Genomic DNA, 22,454 nt, shown 5'->3' on the forward strand with positions numbered 1-22,454 from the left:
GGCTCCTGGGCTGATGATGTCATCCGGACCGCCCCCAGGACCAAGCTGGATGGTGATGCACCAGCCCCTTCATGACTGACCGAGGAGCGAAGCCTGCATCCAGCGGACGCCTGCGCAGGAGCCTCATAACTATCGCCGCCATCACTCGGGGTTGAAGCACAGCGCCTCCCAGAGACCGAGGCCGGGACCGCAGGCCACGGGTCAGACGGTGATAGGACAGTCCAGCGCCTCCTAGTGGTTGAGGCCGGGACAGCAGGCCCTGAGTCTGACTGTGATGTGACAGTCCGGCACCTCCTAATGGCCAAGGCCGGGACAGCAGGCCCTGAGTCTGACGGTGAAGTGACACATGGGCTTTAAACTTCTTGATGACACTGCGCACGGTAGACACAGGAACAGTCAGGTCTTTGGAGATGGACTTGTAGCCTTGAGATTGCTCATGCTTCCTCACAATTTGGTTTCTCAAGTCCTCAGACAGTTCTTTGGTCTTCTTTCTTTTCTCCATGCTCAATGTCGTACACACAAGGACACAGGACAGAGGTTGAGTCAACTTTAATCCATGTCAACTGGCTGCAAGTGTGATTTAGTTATTGCCAACACCTGTTAGGTGCCACAGGTAAGTTACAGGTGCTGTTAATTACACAAATTAGAGAAGCATTTTCGAACAGTGCCAATACTTTTGCCCACCCTCTTTTTTATGTTTGGTGTGGAATTATATCCAATTTGGCTTTAGGACAATTCTTTTTGTGTTTTTTCATTTAAGACAAATTAAATGAAGATAATAATACCAAAGAATTTGTGTTTGCAATCATTTTCAGGAAGAAACTGAGTATTATTTGACAGAATTGCAGGGGTGTCAATACTTTTGGCCACAACTGTACATCTCTGGACCAGATATCACCTCCTTACTAAACATAATCCCTCAATGTCCGTCTGCTATTTCATCCTTCCCCTTCTTCTTTCTAAAACTTAATATTGACAAAACAGAATTCATCATCTTTCCCCCATCTCATGCGACCCCCCAATGGACCTATCCATTAAAGTAAATGGCTGCCCACTCTCTCCAGTCCCACAAGCTCGCTGCCTTGGGGTTATCTTTGACACTGACCTCTCTTTCAAACCACATATCCAAGCCCTTTCCACTTCCTGCCGACTTCAACTCAAAAACATATCACGGATCCGTACATTCCTCAACCAAGAATCTGCAAAAACCTTAGTCCATGCCCTCATCATCTCCTGCCTTGACTACTGCAACATCCTGCTCTGTGGCCTCCCCTCTAAGACTCTCGCACCCCTCCAATATATTCTAAACTCTGCTGCCAGACCAATCCACATGTCCCCCTGATATTCCCTGGCCTCTCCTCTCTGTCAATCCCTGCACTGGCTCCCCTGTTGTGAACACGTTTGACCTGGCTACTGAGTTTGGGCTCCCTCTGGTGGTTGCAACGGGTAATGAAGTTGGTCTAGCTGACACAGGTCAATCACCTGAAGATGATTGGAGATCAGGTGTTACAGACTGGGAAGCTAAAAGTGAGCAAACTTTCCTCAATTGTTGCTGGTGATTTTGTTTCTTCCTGTGCACTATGGAAGTCTGTTTGTTCCCTGCTTGGTCTTGCATCCTTCAGATAAGTAATTTGTCTATTTTTGCCTTACTCTGATTTCTGCTTTGCTGTTGTGTGTTCAGCCTTGTTTCCTGCGGGGACCTGTGCTGGACCCCGTTCCATATGCTTCAGCTCATGTCAGTTTGTTCAGTATTTCTAATCCCCTGGTATATCAGTATTGTTTGTTTTGCTTCCAGTTCACACCAGAATTCTGATCTAGCGGGGGACAGGTCGTGTGGCCTCAGTATTTTTGCATATCAGATGTGTTGGATTTTTCTTAGGGTTTTTTGCGTGATTGAAGACAGTATTCTTTCCTGTCCTGTTCTCTCTAGACAGTTTGGGCCCCATCATTTGCTTACTCTATTTTCTGCCTGTGTTTGTGCTTCATCTTGTCTCACCGGCAATATATGTTTGGGGGGCTGTCTATTCCTTTGCGGTTCTACTCTGGGGCAATTTAGCTTTTCCCTTTCTTTCTTTAGGCTTAGTTAACTCTTTGGCTGTGCCGAGGCGTCTAGGGCATTGTATGTACGTCTCACAGCTAATTCTAGTTGTGCTGTCAGTTCAGGGGTCTGCAGTCCGCTTAGTTACCAACCTTTCTGGTGTTCTGGTTGCCTAGCCTATGCCCCGGCTATCCTCCTCGGTTACTGAAACATAACAGAATCACCAGCCCACACTATAGATCCTAGGGTACTCTAAAGAAGGAAAGAATTGTATAAAAAAAAGTGTCAGAATTTTTTATATATTTTTTTCTCTTTTTCTCTGGGGGCCATAGGAGGATTTTTTTCTGTAATGGAGACTAAGCAATTGTCCAATCGTGTTGAACAGCTTGGGGTTATGATTGCGCGACCGAGTTAGTGCCCGGTTGTAAATTTCACAAGGGTCGGCTTTTCAATTTATCTGTACCTGAACATGATGCTATGCGATCTTATATCAAGGAGTCATCGGAAAAGGGTCATATCAGACCGTCCTCTTCACCTTTAGGAGCCGGCTTTTTCTTTGTGGCCAAGAAAGATGGCTCATTAAGGCCATGTATTGATTAACGTCTCCTTAATAAAATCACTGTTACATATCAGTATCCGTTATCCCTGATTTCTGATTTATTCTCCAGAGTGAAAGGTGCTAGTTGGTTTACCAAGCTTGACCTTAGGGGGCGTATGATCTTATTCGCATCAAGCACGGTGATGAATGGAAGACGGCGTTTACTACTCCTGAGGGGCATTTTGAGTACCTAGTGATGCCTTTTGGGCTCACTAATGCCCCTTCCGTCTTCCAATCTTTCATGAACGATATTTTCCGGGATTATGTGGACAAGTCTTTGAGCATTTATTTGGACTATAATTTGATTTTTTCCAATGATTGGGATTCTCATGTGGAACATGTTCGGATTGTTTTCCGGATTTTGAGAGAAAATGCTCTGTATGTTAAGGGATCGAAATGTCTCTTTGGCGTACAAAAAAATTGTTTTTTGGGATTAATTTTGTCCCTGTCCGCTATTGAAATGGACCCGGTTAAGGTCCAGGCCATTTATGATTGGGTTCCGCCCACTTCCTTGAAGGCTCTCCAGAAATTTTTGGGTTTTGCTAATTTTTACTGTAAATTCATAAGTAATTTTTCTGGTATTGTGAAACCACTGACGGATTTGACCAAAAAGGACGCTGATGTGGTGAATTGGTCTCCAGAAGCAGTTTCGGCGTTTCAGGAGCTTAAGCGGAGATTCACTTCTGCTCCTGTTCTACGGCAACCTGATGTTTCTCTCCGATTTCAGGTGGAGATAGATGCTTCTGAGATTAGTGCAGGAGCCGTTTTGTCTCAAAGAGATCCGGTAACCTCTAAGATGAAACCTTGTGCCTTCTTTTCTCGAAAATTTTCCCCATCTGAACATAATCATGATGTGGGGAATAGGGAATTGTTGGCTATGAAGTGGGCGACATTGGTTGGAGAAAGCCAGACATCAAGTTGTGGTCCTCACCGACCACAAGAACTTTATCTATCTTGAATCAGCCAAGGGATTGAATCCTAGACAGGCTAGGTGGACCTTGTTTTTCACACATTTTAATTTTGTGGTCTCCTTTCTTCGGGGCACTAAGAATATTAAGGCGGATGCCCTCTCTAGGAGTTTCTTTGTGGATTCTCTTGATGTGACTGGGCCCACTACCATTCTAAATGAGGGTGTGGTTCTTCCCGCTATTTCACCTGATTTGAGACTTGCCTTGGAGGAATTTCAGGAGGACAAACCTGAACGATGCCCTATGGGGAAATTGTATATCCCTGACCAATGGAGGAGAAGAGTGATGTCTGAAATTTATTGCTCCGCGTTGGCTGGTCATTCGGGTATTTTTGGTACCAGAGATTTGGTGAGCCAGTCATTTTGGTGGCCTGCCTTATCTCGTGATGTCAGGAAGTTTGTGCAGTCCTGTGGGACTTGTTCTAGGTTCAAGCCCTATTCTCATTCTAGTGGATTAGAAGCTACCCAAGAAGAAAAAGCAGTCAAAAATCCATAAAAACATAATTTTTATTAAATAATGTAAAATATTATATAAGGACATACGGTGTGTGGTAGGGAAAACAGGAATAAAGAGCATAATGGTCAACAAAGGAGACCAGCCACACTGCAAGCATCGCTCCAAGAATAAGCGTATTAAAATAAACAGAATAGCAAAAGTCAGACAGGGAAAGAATGGCACATATTGTTATGGCAAGGAGTGTATTGAAACATCACCATATAGCCAAAGGATGGTATCCTATTACATGGCACACTACCCTGCCCATAAAAGACACATGACATCCATAACTGATGCTATGTAAAGCATCAGAAACAAGAGCAAAAGACCAACCCCACTGCCACCACTGCTTCCAGGTATAACTAGTTACTTTTGCTCTTGTTTCTGATGCTTTACATAGCATCAGTTATGGATGTCATGTGTCTTTTATGGGCAGGGTAGTGTGCCATGTAATAGGATACCATCCTTTGGCTATATGGTGATGTTTCAATACACTCCTTGCCATAACAATATGTGCCATTCTTTCCCTGTCTGACTTTTGCTATTCTGTTTATTTTAATACGCTTATTCTTGGAGCGATGCTTGCAGTGTGGCTGGTCTCCTTTGTTGACCATTATGCTCTTTATTCCTGTTTTCCCTACCACACACCGTATGTCCTTATATAATATTTTACATTATTTAATAAAAATTATGTTTTTATGGATTTTTGACTGCTTTTTCTTCTTGGGTAGCTTCTATTGAATGTGCAGTGTCCTCTTTATTGGATAGTCCTAATATGTGGATCATGATATATAATATATATTATTGATCACAATTTATGGCCGTTTAGTTTTACACTTTCCGGCCTCCACAGTACTATGTCTTCTCCCTACTCATTTTATTTCATTCTAGTGGATTGTTAATGCCACTGCCGGTGTCCAGGAGGCCATGAACCCATATCTCAATGGATTTTATTTCCGACCTCCCTGTCTCTCAGAGAATGACTGTTATCTGGGTGATCTGTGATAGATTCTCCAAGATGGTCCATCTTGTACCATTGCCGAAGTTACCATCCTCTTTCGAGTTGGTGCCCTTGTTTTTATAACAGGTGCTTCGCTTACATTCCTTAGAACATTGTGTCTGACAGAGGAGTCCAGTTTGTTTCCAGATTTTGGAGAACTTTTTCTTCTAAACTGGGAATTCAGTTGTCCTTCTCCTCTGCGTTTCATCCTCAGACCAATGGGCAGACAGAGAGCAAACCAGACTTTGGAAACCTACTTGAGATGTTTTGTGTCTGTTGATCAAGATGACTGGGTCTCTTTTTTGCCCTTGGCTGAATTTGCTCTAAATAATAGGGCTAGTTCTGCCACTTTGATGTCTCCTTTTTTCTACAACTTTGGGTTTCACCCTCGGTTTTCTTCAGGGCAGGTGGAGGCTACGGCCTGTCCAGGTGTAGATTCTGTGGTAGGGATAATGCAGCAGATTTGGGATCAAGTAGTGGATAAGTTGTCTCATTCTCAGGAGAAGGCCCAACGGTTTGCCAACTGGCATAGGACTATCCTCCTCGGTTACCGAATCATAACACTCCCCATTACCCAAAGACTCCAGTTCAAAACCCTAACCATGACATACAAAGCCATCCACAACATGAGTACTCCATACATCTGTGACCTCGTCTCCCGGTACTTCCCTGCATGCAACCTCCGATCCTCAAAAGATCTCCTTCTCTACTCTCCTCTTATCTCCTCTTCTCACAATCGCTTACAAGATTTCTCCCGCGCATCCCCCCTACTCTGGAACTCTTTACCACAACATATCAGACTCTCGCCTACCATGGAAACCTTCAAAAAGAACCTGAAGACCTACCTCTTCCGACAAGCCTACAACCTGCAGTAACCACTGATCCACCAAACCGCTGCACGACCAGCTCTACCCTCGCCTACGGTATCCTCACCCATCCCTTGTAGATTGTCAGCCCTCGCGGGGAGGGTCCTCTCTCATCCTGTATCAGTCGTGACTTGCATTGTTTAAGATTACTGTACTTGTATTTATTATGTATACCCCTCCTCACATGTAAAGCGTCATGGAATAAATGGGGCGCTATAATAATAAATAATAATAATCTGTTGTCTATTCCATTTGCACAACAAGATGTTAAATTGATTGTCAATCAGTGTTGCTTCCTAAGTGGACAGTTTGATTTCACAGAAGTTTGATTTACTTGCAGTTATATTCTGTTGTTTAAGTGTTTCCTTTATTTTTTTGAGTAGTATATATATATATAAATATATATATATATTAATATATATGTGTGTATGTATGCAGTACCAAGTCTGAGGTTTAGTAATGAAAAAGTGTCAGCCAAATACCCTCATTAATAAAACAGTGCATAAAGAGTTAAATAGACGACACACACACACACACACAAAATCTTCGTGAAACGCAATATCTGTTTATTTTTCAAAAAATTTCAAAGAAAAAAATTGCGTGGGCTCCCGCATAATTTTCATAACCAGCAGAGGGAAAGCCGATTGCTGAGTGCTGATGTTAATATTCTGGGAAGGAGCCAATAGCCATAAAGGTTCCCAGGCTATTAAGATCAACTCAAAGATGTTTGCTTAGCCTTTATTGGCTATTTTACAGGCGAACCCCAGAAATAAATTGACATGGGGTACCCCTATAAAAATGAACCAGCAAAGGCTAGGCAGACAGCTGCGGGCTGATATTAATAGCCTGGGAAGGGGCCATGGATATTGGCACCCCCCAGGCTAAAAACATCAGATCTCAGCCACCCCAGAAATGGCGCATCTTATAGAGGCACCAATTCTGGCACTTAGCCTCGCTCTTCCCACTTGCTCTGTAGTGGTGGCAAGTGGGGTTCATATTTGTGAGTGAGAAAGAGGTCTGGGAGCTTTTGACGTATCCACAAGGAAACCTCACTGGGCTGGGTCCGATCCTACACAGGTGGGTGCACGTTTTGCTGGTGAGCACAGCAAGGATCCAAGAAAAAAGAAAGAAATGAACCAGCACACCAACCCATATAAAAAAATACAAAAACGTTATTCAGCTAATTAAGCCATATTAAAGTGTGAAAACAACCTGATGTGTTTCTGGTGCGCTGAAAGCACCCTTAGTCATAAAGTTTTTGTATTTTTTTATACTGGTTGGTGTGCCAGTTCTTTTCTTTCTTTTTTCTTGGATTCATATTTGTGGGGTTGATGTCTATAAGACACCTATCCATTACTAATCGATCTATAGTTACATGGTAAATAAACACACAGCCAGAATAAAGTCCTATATTTGAAATAATCACACAGACTCCTTTATTGAATCTTAATTAACCATACTTACTGCATCGCCTATACCACCAAAGCCCTCGATCTCCTGTAAGAGAAATAAAATAAACCAACATATAATGCTCCCTGTCCGGCGTAGTCCATTTACCGAGTGTCCCACGATTGCTCTACCCGGCCTCTGGCGATACACTGACAGGAGGCAATATCTCCCGCAGTGTATCACTGCACTGCCGTGAGAGTTAACCGGAGTACATCAGCTCCAGTGCACTCACTTACTGCACTACCGCTGTGTGAGAACTTTCCAATGCAGTTTTGCCGCAAGTGACAGCACCAGAGCTGATCAGCTGATACATTGTGGGAGAGATTACCTCCTGTCAGTGTATCATTGAAGGCCGAGTGGAGCGGTCACATCTCCCGATGCGACTGTTCTACATGTGACATTGCCGTGGGACAATCTGGATTATCTGGACTACGGAGGACAGGGAGTATATGTTGGTTTATTATTTTACATTATTTCTAGGAGACGAGGGCATCGGGGATTTGGTGTGAGGTGAATATAATGGGTTTTTATTTTATGTGAATGTGCATGTAATTTTAGGTTTTTTTTCCAACTGTGAGCACAGGCGCCGGCAGATGATACTACTCTCTCATCAGCAGCATAGCTGTCATGATCCATGCGGGATCATGTCAGATAAGAGCACTGGTAACCTTTTTATTCCTCTCTCTAAGCTTTGTGCTTAGAGATAGTTTTGCCCCAGTGGCCAGTATGGTCATTGCACTGGTGTTTTTAGAGATAGTTTTCCCCCCGGTGGTGGTTAGTGTAATTGCACAGGAATCACTAACAGGTGTGTTTTCTCAAAAAGGTGTGTCAGTTGTTCTGACTCACGTTGGTGATATTGTTAGTCTTTTCCAACCATGCTGGGTGAAGGATGGAGCTGAAGGAGAGTCCCAGGCAGCTCAGTGAGAGTCCTGGAGTGGCATCTATGGTGTCTGCGAGGACTGGCATGGCTTAGTGGAGTTGCAGCTATGGTGTCAGCAAGGAGTTTTTGCATGGCTTGGTGGGGTGGCAGCTATGGTGTAGAGCTGCACTCATGATGCTGGACTCTTTTGCTGGAAAGCTGGACTCATATGCTGGACTCGGTTTCTGGACAGCTGCACGCAGGTAGTGGACTCTGTTTGCTCCAAGGCTGAACTATGGTGCTGAGAAGAGTCCAGGACAACTCAGTCAGAGTCCTGGAGTGGCAGCTATGGTGTCAGTGAGGAGTTTGTGTAAAGCATGGTGGAGTGGCAGCTATTGGTGTCAGTGAAAATTTCTTGCAAAGCTTGGTGGAGTGGCAGCTACGGTATAGAGCTGCACTCAGTTGCTGGACTCTCTTGCTGGAAGCTGCACTCAGATGCTGGACTCCGTGGCTTGAAAGCTGCACTCAGGTGCTGGACTCCATTGCAGGACAGTGCACCCAGGTGTTGGACACGCTAGGAGGAAGATGCACTCAGGTATTGGACTCTGTTGCCTGGAGCAAGTGCATCAGAGCAATGCCAAGTGTTTCCCTGTTTGTCACTTTTCCTCATGTTGGTGTTAGTACAGCGGTGTGGCCAGTGCCTGCACCACTCAGCTCCCTAGTAAGGAATAGGTGTAGGGTGTGCTAGGGCAACAGGTTCGTGATCGGCGCCCGGTGCGGAACCGGCAAAGGGAACGTCAGGAGTGTTAGGGACTCTGACTCAGGGGTGTGCAGGAGGTCTCCACTTCCTCCGTTCCCTATCACAGGGCCCACCATTGTAAATGTTTCCCTATCCCCTGTGTCTTGTTGTGTTAGTTACCGGCCTGCGGGCCGCATCACACTGGACAATTACACGTGCCGTGTCTTGTTGTATTTGTCATGATCACGTGTGTCTGGTCGCAGGGCTGGCATGGCGTGGTGGGGTCACAGTGATGGAGTCAGCGGGAAGTGTCTGCATGGTCTGGTGGAGTGGCTACTATGGAGAGTGGCACTCACCATGTGGGACTTGGCCGCTGAGCTGGACTCAAGCATGCTTGACTTCGTGGCAGAAGCTGAACACTTCCTTGGGACTCTGGTACTAAGCAGCTGCAACTGGTGTTGGTCTCTGCTCCAAGGCTGCACTAAGGTGAAGGATCCTGTTATGGTGATGGATCCGGGTGGAGGAGAAGACGCACGCAGGTGGTGGGCTCTGTTGCTAGGAGCGCACGCAACAGAGCAAAGTTAAGTGGTGTTCCCCCTGTATTGTCTCTTTCCTCATGTGTGTTATTAGTGCAGTGGTGGGATTAGTCTCCGCACCGACCCATTCCCTAGTGAGGGTTTAGGGTCAGGGTGAGCAAGGGCGTTAAGGTACGCGTGCGGCGACAGGTGCGGAGCCTGTTTAGGGAATGCAAGAAGTGCAGGGACACTGGCTCAGGGGAGCTTAGGAGGTCTCCATGTCCCCATTCCCTATCGCAGGGCCCACCATTGTTAAAGTTTCCCAGGTTCCCCCTTTATTATCTGATTATTGTATGTATAACGTGTAATACCTAAATTCGCCAGGTGGAGGCGGCGTATCCACCTGCACGTTTTATTATTTAAATTCGCCTCACTGGAGGCGGTGTATCCAGGGTCACGTGTGTTATGGGTTCACCTTGCGGCATCATCTGCGACCTGACACACGTGACCATGACATTATCACAGGCCCTTACTTTTTTTTTCTGGTGAGCTTTGGCCATGTGGAGACCTGTGGTAATTGCTGCCGGTCCTCACTGAGGTGCAGTGGGGAGCGGCAAGGTGTGTTTAAGCCGCTGCAGCAGCAGTTATCAGGGTCTGGGGCCTCTGCTCAGATAACCAGAGAAACAAAAATGGCTGCTGCGGTCTGGCAAAAGCCCCTAGAGTCGCTGCTGGGGAGCGGGACTTGCTCTTACAGGGGACGCACCCAGGCAGGTGGGAGGAATGGTGCCCCACGGAGCTGCCTGGTATTCCCCGAGGTGAAGGGGTACGTCCTTTAGTGAGCAGATTGGTGAATAGTCCGCGGGGCTCATGCCAAATCTTCGATGCCGCCCCTCCTGGTCGTGTGGAGGCGACCAGTGAGTGTATATATTTTCCTCCATATTCCTGCGGCTATGGTACTAAAACCCCCTAGAGTCGCTGCTGGGGAGCAGGACTGGTTCATGCAGGCGGGCGCACCCAGGCAGGTGGGAGGAATGGTGCCCCATGGAGCTGCCTGGTATTCCCCGAGGTGAAGGGGTACGCCCCTGTGGTGAGCTGACTGGTGTGATAGTCCGTGGGGTTTTACGCCGAATCTTCATACCATCGAAGAAGCCGCCCTCCTGGTCGTGTGGAGGCAACCAGCGAGGGTATATTTCCTCCATTTCCCGGTCCCCTTCTCCTCCTGGTGTGTGCTGCGGGGGAGTAGGGACAAATCTCCACCCTCACCATTAACCAACCCTAGGAGGCGCAGTCCTCATGGTGAAAGGGTTGGAGGGTGGTGTCCCTTGGTGAATAGCGGGGGTGTGAGTGTGGTGACACAGGGGGACGCCTCTGTGATCAGGTTCTGAATGAGTTCACCAATTTTTTGACAAACGAATGTGTGTAATAAACGTTCAGGTCCGGACCTGTGTGTGAACGAGCGTGTATGTGTGCCACCAAAAATCATCTTGCGGAAGTGTGTTGTGGAGCCTGATCAGCTCATAACAAACAAACATACACATACATAAACTCGTTCCCCAGGTCGGCGCTGTGGAGATGAGTGGTGCCTCCAAAATGAACTTTATTGCCATTACCAGCGGTGCGTTTGTCATAAACCTGAAGTGTCAGGTAATGGTGGGGTGAACTCAGGGTCTGGGTGCCCCCGCTGTGGGTGTTTCCCTAATGAGGGGTGGTCTTGAGGGTCCAGAGGCCCCTCATTAAGGAGGGGGTACTGTCATGATCCAGTGTTGGATCTGGCGGTATTAAATGCATTAAGTGAACTTTTTTTCCTTTGGTTCCAAAGTGTGTCGTGATTGCCCCCGGTGGCCATTAGAATTATCACGTGGTGTCGTTCATTCTAAGTTGACCGGTGGTGGGGAATGGTATCGCACCTTAGGTTTAGGTTAATGTTCACTTAATTATGGATCAGGTGTGACACCCTATAAAGGTGTGCTCGGGGTGTGGAATCACTGCCTGTGATATTGTGAGATTGCTTTCACTTTGAAGTGGAGAGCCTGGAGGAAGGATGGAGCTGGTGAGGAGTCCTGCGCAGCTTAGCCAGGGGGGACGTGTTGCAGCTATGGTGTCTGGACGAAGGGCTGGCATGGCGTGGTGGGGTCACAGTGATGGAGTCAGCGGGAAGTGTCTGCATGGTCTGGTGGAGTGGCTACTATGGAGAGTGGCACTCACCATGTGGGACTTGGCCGCTGAGCTGGACTCAAGCATGCTTGACTTCGTGGCAGAAGCTGAACACTTCCTTGGGACTCTGGTACTAAGCAGCTGCAACTGGTGTTGGACTCTGCTCCAAGGCTGCACTAAGGTGAAGGATCCTGTTATGGTGATGGATCCAGGTGGAGGAGAAGATGCACTCAGGTGGAGGGCTCTGTTGCTAGGAGCGCACGCAACAGAGCAAAGCTAAGTGGTGTTTCCCCTGTATTGTCTCTTTCCTCATGTGTGTTATTAGTGCAGTGGTGGGATTAGTCTCCGCACCGACCCATTCCCTAGTGAGGGTTTAGGGTCAGGGTGAGCAAGGGCGTTAAGGTACGCGTGCGGCGACAGGTGCGGAGCCTGTTTAGGGAATGTAAGGAGTGCAGGGACACTGGCTCAGGGGAGCTTAGGAGGTCTCCATGTCCCCATTCCCTATCGCAGGGCCCACCATTGTTAAAGTTTCCCAGGTTCCCCCTTTATTATCTGATTATTGTATGTATAACGTGTAATACCTAAATTCGCCAGGTGGAGGCGGCGTATCCACCTGCACGTTTTATTATTTAAATTCGCCCCACTGGAGGCGGTGTATCCAGGGTCACGTGTGTTACGGGTTCGCCTTGCGGCATCATCTGCGACCTGACACACGTGACCATGACAGTATTAGTTACCAGCCCGCTGGCCGTGTCACAGAGGATGGGGCACGTGACATTATCACCAACCTTACATTTTTTTTCTGGTGAGCCTCGGGCCATGTTCAGACCTGTGAGCATTTGCTGCTGGGCCTCACTGAGGTGAGTGAGGAGCTGCATGGTGAGTAAGCAGTTCCAGCAGCAGTAATCGGGGTCTGGGGCCTTCCCTCTGACTCAACCGGAAAATCAAACAGCAGCTGGCAATGAAGCCCCTAGAGTCGCTGCTGGGGAGCGGGACTTGCTCATACAGGTGGACGCACCCAGACAGGTGGGAGGAGTTGGTGTCCCCATGGTGCTGTCTGGGGTTCCCCGAGGTGAAGGGGTACGTCCCGGTAGTGAGCAGACTGGTGTTATAGTCCGTGGGGCTCACACCAAATCTTCCATACCACCGAAGTAGCCGCCCCATCCTGGTCGTGTGGAGGAAGGCGAACAGGGAGCGTATTTTTCCTCCATATCCCAGGCCCCTCCCTCACCGGTGTGAGCAGCAGGTGTGCTGCAGGGGAGTAGGGGCAAATCTCAACCCTCATCATTAGCCAACCCTGGGAGGCGCAGACCTCGTGGTGTAAAGGGTTGGGGGGTGGTGTACCCCTTGGTGGAGTGTGGGGGTGTGAGTGTGGTGACACAGGGGGACGCCTCTGTTGTCAATCCCAGAGAGAGTTCACTGATTATTGACAAACGAATGTGTGGCAATAAACATTCAGGTCCGGACCTGTGTGTGAACGAGTGTGTATGGATCCCACAAAAAAAAAACATCTAGTGGGAGTATGTTGAGGAGTCTTTCCAGCTCATATCAAACTTGCATATATATAACTTGTTCCCCAGGACGGCGCTTTGCAGATGTGTGGTGCCTCCAGAACTTATATTGCCAATACCAGCGGTGCGTTTGTCATAAACCTGACGTGCAGGTAGTTGCTGGGGTGAACTCTGGGTATAGGCGTCTCCGCTGTAGGTGGTACCCTCATGGGGAGCTGTCTTAACGGTCCAGAGGCCCCTCATTAAGGGGAGGGTACAGTCATGATCCATGCGGGATCATGTCAGATAACAGCACTGGCAACCATTTTTTTTTCCTCTCTCTAAGCTTTGTGCTTAGAGATAGTTTTGCCCCGGTGGCCAGTATGGTCATTGCACTGGTGTTTTTAGAGATAGTTTTCCCCCGGTGGTGGTTAGTGTAATTGCACAGGAATCACTAACAGGTGTGTTTTCTCAATAAAGGTGTGTCAGTTGTTCTGACTTACGTTGGTGATATTGTTAGTCTTTTCCAACCATGCTAGGTGAAGGATGGAGCTGAAGGAGAGTCCCGGGCAGCTCATTGAGAGTCCTGGAGTGGCAGCTATGGTGTCTGCGAGGAAGGCTGGCATGGCTTGGTGGAGTTGCAGCTATGGTGTCAGCAAGGAGTTTTTGCATGGCTTGGTGGAGTGGCAGCTATGGTGTAGAGCTGCACTCATGATGCTGGACTCGGTTGCTGGAAAGCTGGACTCTGGACAGCTGGACTCATATGCTGGACTCTGTTTCTGGACAGCTGCACACAGGTGGTAGACTGTTAGCACCATAGTGCAGCCTTGGAGCAGCAAAGAGTCCAGGACAACTCAGTCAGAGTCCTGGAGTGGCAGCTATGGTGTCAGCGAGGAGTTCGTGTAAAGCATGGTGGAGTCGCTGCTATGGTGTAGAGCTGCACTCAGTTGCTGGACTCTTTTGCTGGAAGCTGCACTCAGATGCTGGACTCCGTGGCTGGAAAGCTGCACTCAGGTGTCGGACTCCGTTGCTGGACAGTGCACCCAGGTGTTGGACACGGTGGGAGGAAGATGCACTCAGGTGTTGGACTCTGTTGCCTGGAGCAAGTGCATCAGAGCAAAGATAAGTGTTTCCCTGTTTGTCACTTTTCCTCATGTGGGTGTTAGTACAGCGGTGGGGCCAGTGCCTGCACCACCCAGCTCCCTAGTAAGGAATAGGTGTAGGGTGTGCTAGGGCGACAGGTTCGTGATCGGCGCCCGATGCGGAACCAGCATAGGGGACGTCAGGAGTGTTAGGGGCACTGACTCAAGGGAGTGCAGGAGGTCTCCACTTCCCCGTTCCCTATCGCAGGGCCCACCGTTGTAAATGTTTCCCTATCCCTTGTGTCTTGTTGTATTAGTTACCGGCCTGCGGGCCGTGTCACACTGGACAATTGCACGTGCCGTGTCCTGTTGTATTAGTTACCGGCCCACTGGCCGTGTCACACAGGACGCGGCACGTGACAATAGCCTGATGGGAGCAGCAGTCTCATCGGCCCATGACAGCTTTTTTATCGCAGGTCACCCCTGCGGGTCACAGTCAGCTGCGGGATCACACTGATATCTGCTAGCATGATCCCGCAGCACTGTGACCAACAGTACCGGCGGTAGCATTACAGCACACAGCCACACACAGCTGCACACACACGCAGACACCCGCGCACACACACAGATACCCACAGACACATGCAAACAGACACGCACATATTCTCTGCTCACACATATTCTCTGCCCACACACTACAGTATTCCTCCTTCTGACATCACTTCCTTTTCTGCAGCATTTTTGGCAGCACATCTGCAGCAAATCCACAAACCTTTTTACACCTGCGGATTTGCTGCGGATCTGGGGGACTCAATGGAGGTCAATGGGTGCAGAAAAGCTGCAGATCCGCAAAAACAATTGACATACTGTGGAAAATAAAACTCTGCAAATAAGGATGGAAATATCCGCAGCATGTGCACAATTCAGGAATTTCATTGATTAACATTGCTTTAATAATACATTGCGGATTTATAGCATTTCCGCGTGGAAAAAATGCTGTGGAAATATGACAAATCCGCAACGTGTGTACATAGACTAACACTTTCTGTTCCCTGTCAGTTTAAACTACAATCACTCCAAATCATGTCATAAACAGGGCCCCTTAGGCCATATCTTAGTCAAGCCTCACTTTTCTGTTTGCCAAACCATATACTTTTATATATGTACTCATCATATTTTACAGTAAACAGTACCAATAAGGAAGATTGCTAAATGAATAGCTAGAATCATCTCACTCCCCAAGAAATCTTTAAATTAAATGTATACTATTAATTTGAGTTTGTTCTATAGTTACCTGAAATGCAGATAATGCTCTGTGGGCCTCAATTTCAGATTGTAAAAAAGGTTCATAAATCGAAATTTCAATGCCACCGTTCTCCAAAATGTAGAATTGTTGCAATGTATTGTTGTAAGCAAAAAGAGCCAATGCATAGCCTGCTTTTAAACAAATATCCTGAAATATATTACACATAAAATTATTTTTTAATGCTTATTTAGAAAAAGAGAAACTGTAAATGCACTAGCGAAATCACTATGTAAAAGCTTCAGTCTCACTTTATTCACTCTGTATTATATGGAGAAGAGAGTAAAGACTTGTAGCACATAGCACATTTGGCTCCTTCATCATTTTTTCACTATTTCTTATTTCAATAAAAAGGGCATCTAATGATAGCACAATGGAGCGGGGGATCATTTCTAAGCATATGAAAGACCAGAGCCAATTTATCTGGTGTGAAGTTGTGAAGGGGCTCAAGAAAGGGATAACACAAAGCTTTAAAGCACCATTCCAGAGATTCTTTTATTTCAGCGCCGCTGGAGTGGAATTACTAATCTAAGTTCCCTGCCCTTAGTCTCACACCACCAACTTCTCACTGCTACTTTAGACTGACCAGAAGTCAGAGGTAACAGTCACAAGCTCACAATGTAAGTCAAGGGAGCTTTGTTCTGGCTCTCATAGACTTAGAGTTGCAACATCCACCTGACCCATCGATATGGAAGTGACCCATCGATACAGAACTTGCTGTCTAATGGAGAGTAACATAGATCCCCGATGAGGCCTCTATGGTACATCATATTGTTGGGGAGTGGTGACGGCGACAGGTCCATTAGTAATAGTGATGCACCATAGGTCGAAAAATTAGGACCAAGATGTTACTGATTACAATAGTTGCTTAGTTGTGAATAAAGAGCAGCAGTGAAAATAATATTGTGTACATACCCTGTTTTAGCTGTATTATCATGCTCTTAACTTGTTATAATTCACTGTATTGCCGCTGTTCATTTCTTTACATTGGTATTGTGGCAAGGCGCTAAGTACATATATATTGCAGTTAATCAAATAAGTAGTTGGATAAGTACCACTGCTTTCTCATTCTTTGCGCCGTGGCATCCGTGAAACCTGTTAACACTTTAACAGGAGCTGGGAGGAGTGCATACAGAATTATTCTCTACTTTGCTCAGAATATACTTTTAACCCTTTTCTGACCTCTGACGTACTATTCTGTCCATGTGCCCTGGGCTCCTATAACCATGGACGGAATAGTAAGTCATGAGCAATCAGCCGCGCTCACGGAGAGAGCGCGGCTGATCGCGACCGGGTGTCAGATGATCCTCACAGCTGTCACCCGGCACTAAGTGCCAGGAGCGGTTTAATCCCCGGAACACTGCAATCAAACATGATTGCAGCATTCCAGGAGCAGGCAGAGGGGCTGTCAGCTGTGACAGCCCCTCTGCCGTTGGATTGGAGATCCCCGCAGGATCCCGATCGCTGACATGGAGACTCAATGTAGTCATGACGACATCTGGGTCTCCAGAGCGGTGAAACTTCCTGTCATGCACAGTGCATGTCAGGAAGTCTCACAGGTCAGTGAACAGAAGCTGCAGCGCTGATATAGCATGCAGTGTCTAATAGTCGGACAAAATGTAAAAGTAAGAATTAAATTTTTAAAAAATTAAAATAATTGTAAAAATATTTTAAAAAATAATACAAAATAATAAACTCTCAATATTTATTACATCAATAAATATTTAAATAAAAAAATCTAAACAATTAAAGTGCACATATTTAGTATTGCCGCGTTCGTAATGACTCGACTTATAAAACTGTCCCGCAAGTTAACGCCTTTAGTAAACACCATTAAAAAAAGGCAAAAAACCAATGCTTTATCATCATACCACCGAACAAAACAAGGAATAACACGCAATCAAAAAGACAGATATAAATAAACGTGGTGCCGCTGAAAATGTCATCTTGTCTCGCAAAAAACAAGCCATCATATAGCTCCATCACCAGAAAAAAAAAAAGTTATAGCTCTTAGAATAAAGGGATGCAAAAATAATTATTTTTTTATATAAAATAGGTTTTATTGTATAAAAGCATCAAAACATAAAAAAAGACATAAATGAGGTATCGCTGTCATCGTACTGACTCGAAGAATAAAATTACCTTATCAATTTTACCACATGTGAAACGGTATAAATACCCCACTGTGATAACACACTCCGGGATCGCCTTTGCTGGGGTCAAAGGTCACGTGCGTTCAGCATGAAACTCAGGCGCAGAGCTGGGATTCGGGTATAACTGACACTGGGCCAGGTTTATTAACGGTGAAAGCAATGCATAAAGGAAATAAAACATAAAACAAATCCTTGCCTGTCCGGCACTAACTAAACAAGGTACAACCTAACTACCAACTGGCGGGCTTCTCCCGTCCAGCCAAACCACAGTTGCAGTGAGCACTGCTTTCACTCACGTGTCTCTCACACAGACAGGCTCTCTGTGTTCCCAGGCTGAGACACTCACACAACCACCTGGCATCCTTTTATATCCGCCTCCCATTATTCATTAGTAACCAGGTGTGATACTGACCAGACTAGGCCATATAGGAAAGGTATCTGGGCGAGATATACCTGCCCTCATCCACTATTCCCACATGATTCTCACATATCCCCCCTCTGCTCAGACCACTCCGGTTGAGCAATGACACCCGCCAAACAGTGCACTCGGGACAGGGCATCTGCATTCCCCATCTGTACCCTGGGCGGTGCTCCACCGTAAAAGTGTAGGCCTGCAGGGCAAGGAACTACCGGGTCACCCGGCTATTCTGTTCCTTGTTCAAGTGCATCCACTTTAGAGGGGCATGGTCAGTGATCAGCCTGAACTTTCGGCCCACCAGGTAATATTTGAGGGCCTCTAGAGCCCACTTAATGGCTAGGCACTCTTTTTCTACGACTGCATACTTTTGCTCATGTTTGTTCAGCTCCTGCTGAGATAGAGGACTGGGTGTTCCACTCCGTCCCTCACTTGTGACAGTATGGTCCCGATACCGGTATCAGAGGCATCAGTTTGTACCACAAACTCAATGCAGAAGTTCGGAGTCACCAGTACTGGTTGAGAGCAAAGTGCCCGTTTTAGGCTATGGAAGGCTTCTTCAGCCGCTAAACTCCATTTAATCATGACGGAGTCTTTCCCTTTTGTAAGATCTGTCAGGGGGGTAGCGATGGCTGCAAAATTGGGTATGAACCGGCGATAATAGCCGGCGATCTCCAGAAAGGCTTGCACCTGCTTCTTGTTGACAGGTTGCAGCCAGTCCTGAACCGCCTGAATCTTATCGAGCTGGGGTTTAACAATACCCCTCCCAATTACATACCCCAAATACCGGGCTTCTTCTAGCCCGATGTGATATTTCTTGGGGTTCACGGTTAGACCTGCCTCCCACAGGTCGTCAATCACAGCTTGTACTTTCTGGAGATGACTCTCCCAGTCCAAGCTGTAAATGACAATGTCATCTAAATAGGCCAAAGCGTACCGCCTATGTGGCCTCAGGACTCGATCCATCAGTCTCTGGAAGGTTGCCGGTGCCCCGTGCAGTCCAAACGGCATATACACATACTGAATTAATCCTTACGGCGTAGCAAATGCTGTCTTTTCTCTGGCAGCCTCAGCCAGAGGGATCTGCCAATACCCCTTTGTTAGATCTAGGGTCGTAATATACCGGGCTTTTCCTAACCGATCTATTAACTTGTCGACCCGGGGCATAGGGTAGGCATCAAATTTTGAGACCGCATTCAGTTTCCTGAAGTCATTGCAGAACCGGATGGTGCCATCCGGTTTAGGAATTAGCACAATCGGGCTGGACCAAGCACTGTGCGATTCCTCAATGACTCCTAACTCTAACATTGCCTTCCCTTCTCGGGAAGCGGCTTCACGGCGCGCTTCCGGGATTCGGTAGGGTTTTACGTGAACTGTGACACCAGGTTCCGTTACAATGTCATGTTTCATTAGCGTAGTCTGCCCGGGTTTTTCTGAGAAAAACTTTTGGTTGTGAAGTAGAAACTGCCTGACCTCAGTCTTTTGACGCTCAAAGAGAGTCTCTGCAACCCGTACCTCCGGTACAGTATGCGAGCAGACGGGACGGGCCAGCTCCGCTGACAAGGCAGACCGATCTTTCCAGGGTTTTATCAGATTTACATGATAAATCTGTTCAGGTTTCCGTTTACCTGCCTGGTATACTTTGTAGTTTACTTCACCAACTCTTTCCTTAATCTCAAAGGGGCCCTGCCACTTTGCCAGGAACTTACTGTCCACCGTGGGGACCAGGATCAACACCCTATCTCCGGGTGCAAACGTACGGATCTTGGCGCCCCTATCATAGATTCTTTTTTGGACTCCTTGAGCCTGCATCATGTGTTCTTTCACAATAGGCATAACAGCCGCAATACGGCCCTGCATTTGTGTGACGTGATCTATCACCGTTTTAAATGGAGTGACCTGACCCTCCCAGGTTTCTTTTGCAACGTCTAACAGTCCGCGAGGACGTCGGGCGTACAATAACTCGAAAGGCGAGAATCCCGTGGAAGACTGGGGTACTTCCCTGATGGCAAAAAGCAAATACGGAAGTAAATAGTCCCAGTTCTTCCCATCCTTGTCTATCACCTTTCTCAGCATCTGCTTCAGAGTTTTATTGAACCGTTCGACCAACCCGTCTGTTTGAGGATGATACACGGATGTGCGTAACGGTTCGATTTGTAACAATCGGCAGAGCTCCTTCATTACCCTGGACATAAAGGGGGTCCCCTGGTCGGTGAGTATCTGTTTTGGTATACCGACCCGACTAAACACGTGCATCAGTTCCTTGGCAATCGTCTTGGTGGCCGTGTTACGCAAAGGGATGGCCTCCGGGTAACGAGTGGCATAATCCAAGAAGACCAGGATATGTTGGTGTCCACTTGCAGACCGTGGAAGGGGCCCAACTAAATCCATCCCAATCCTCTCAAACGGGACTTCAATAATAGGTAGGGGTACCAAAGGGCTACAGAACCGGGGCTTAGGTGCAGAGGCTTGCCAGTCAGGACAAGACTCACAAAATACACGAATATCGTGATGCATGCCTGGCCAAACAAAACAGTGTAATATCCTTTCGGTGGTTTTCTGGACTCCGAGGTGACCTCCCATCACATGTCCGTGGGCCAGGTCCAGCACCTGCCACCAGTAGGGTTTTGGCACGACTAATAGTTGCACCGTGTCTTCCCCCTTTTTCTCTATCTGATAGAGTAAATCATTCTCCAGAACCATGTAAAGATATGCCAGCCTAGAGCCAGGTTCTATGGGTACCCCATTTATCACTTTTACATTTGTCCTAGCCTGAGAAAGGGTAGGATCCTTTATTTGCTCGCTTTGGAAGTCATCTTTCTGAACTTCTAAATCCGGCAAACGGGGAGGTGGACGGCTGTCGGCCTCCTCCTCTTCCCCGGTCTCCTCCGTATCACCCGCCATGACTGAAAACGGGAACTGCAGGTCATTTCCAGCAGACTCTTCCCCCGAGTCTTCCGGGGAGACCTCTTCCAGGGGTTCGGGACCCACAAGCGCCCTGGGAGAAGAATCATGTACACTATTACCCTGGGGTATCATCTGATTCTCCCACAATTGCCAGAAGTGGGAAAAATCCCGGCCCAGGATAACATCATGCAATAACGCCGGGACGAGTCCCACTTTATGTTGCACAGACCCATAGGAAGTAGTAATGCATATGACCGTGGTGAGGTACGAACAGGTACAGGTGTCTCCATGCACACACGTTACAGAAAATTTGTCTGATGGTCCAGTCGGGGCTGACACCAGCCTGGCCTTCATCAGAGTCACCACACTTCCCGAGTCTAACAATGCCACCACATTTTTTCCATCAACAGTTAAATCACACAAGTGTTTTTCCACCTCCTTTTGACCAGCATTCACACTCACTACCCGTGCAACCATAGACATGCGGTTTTTAGAGTCTGTGACGTCGCACTGCAGGGGTTCAGTAGTGAGCGGACAGTTCGCAACAATGTGTCCCATCTCTTGGCAGCGGAAACACCTAACGGGCCCCTTGCTTAGACCATAGTTCGTTACTCTCAGCCTCGCAGTGCAGGCAGTCCCATTTTCCTCCCCCACTGTCTTAGGGATTTTTCCATCTCCCCTACCCCCTGGAACAATCTTACCGGTTCCACGTGGAGACGATGAAGAACGAGGTGGGGTAGCGTCGTCTCGGAGTCCTTCCGCCACGGAGTAACGTTCAACCAGATCCACCAGTTGATCTGCCATCGTAGGATTTCCATGGCTTACCCACTTCCTCAGGGCTGGCGGTAGAGCTTTCAGGTACTTGTCCATGACGACTCTGGATTATCTCTGGCGCTGTCAACCCCTCGGGTTGTAGCCACTTCTTCGTCACGTGGATCAGGTCAAACATCTGTGACCGCGGTGGTTTATCCGGCTGATAAGATCATTGATGCACTCTCTGTGCACGGACAGCGGTTGTCACTCCCAGCCGGGCCAAGATCTCCGCGTTCAGTTTGTCAAAGTCCTGCGCAGCTTCAGGCTCTAAGTCATAATAAGCCTTTTGGGCCTCACCGGAAAGAAACGGGGCAATCTGGCCGGCCCATCGTGCCTTCGGCCATTTTTCTCGCACCGCCGTCCGTTCAAACGTGGTCAGGTATGCCTCGACGTCATCTTCGGTCGTCATCTTCTGCCAGTACCGACTCACGTGAATCACTCTCGACTCGGCTTCCAGGTTAACCTCATGTAGACTTGCCAGGCGCTGCACCACCTGCTGGAGAAGCGAACGATCGGCAGCTGTCATGTCCCCCAACTCCTTCAGCTGGGCCATCATCACCTGATTAGCTTCTTGCTGGACGGCGGTGGACTGTACCAGCGCTTTCACCAT

The 22,454-nt window shown here is 47.5% G+C and overlaps 1 protein-coding gene across 1 annotated transcript in view; it reads right to left on the bottom strand.

Annotated features, from left to right (window-relative positions):
- ANKAR (ankyrin and armadillo repeat containing) overlaps positions 1-22,454 on the bottom strand; it is a 623,401-nt gene that overhangs the window by 185,603 nt on the left and 415,344 nt on the right. Inside the window, exon 19 of the mRNA XM_073558116.1 lies at positions 15,548-15,706. Within this exon, the coding sequence (XP_073414217.1) occupies positions 15,548-15,706 (159 nt within the window). The remainder of the gene's footprint in view (positions 1-15,547; positions 15,707-22,454) is intronic.

The sequence above is a fragment of the Dendrobates tinctorius genome, unplaced genomic scaffold, assembly GCF_039654945.1.
Source record: "Dendrobates tinctorius isolate UK_male_01 unplaced genomic scaffold, ASM3965494v1 ptg000254l, whole genome shotgun sequence".
In the NCBI taxonomy this organism is placed as follows: domain Eukaryota; kingdom Metazoa; phylum Chordata; class Amphibia; order Anura; family Dendrobatidae; genus Dendrobates; species Dendrobates tinctorius.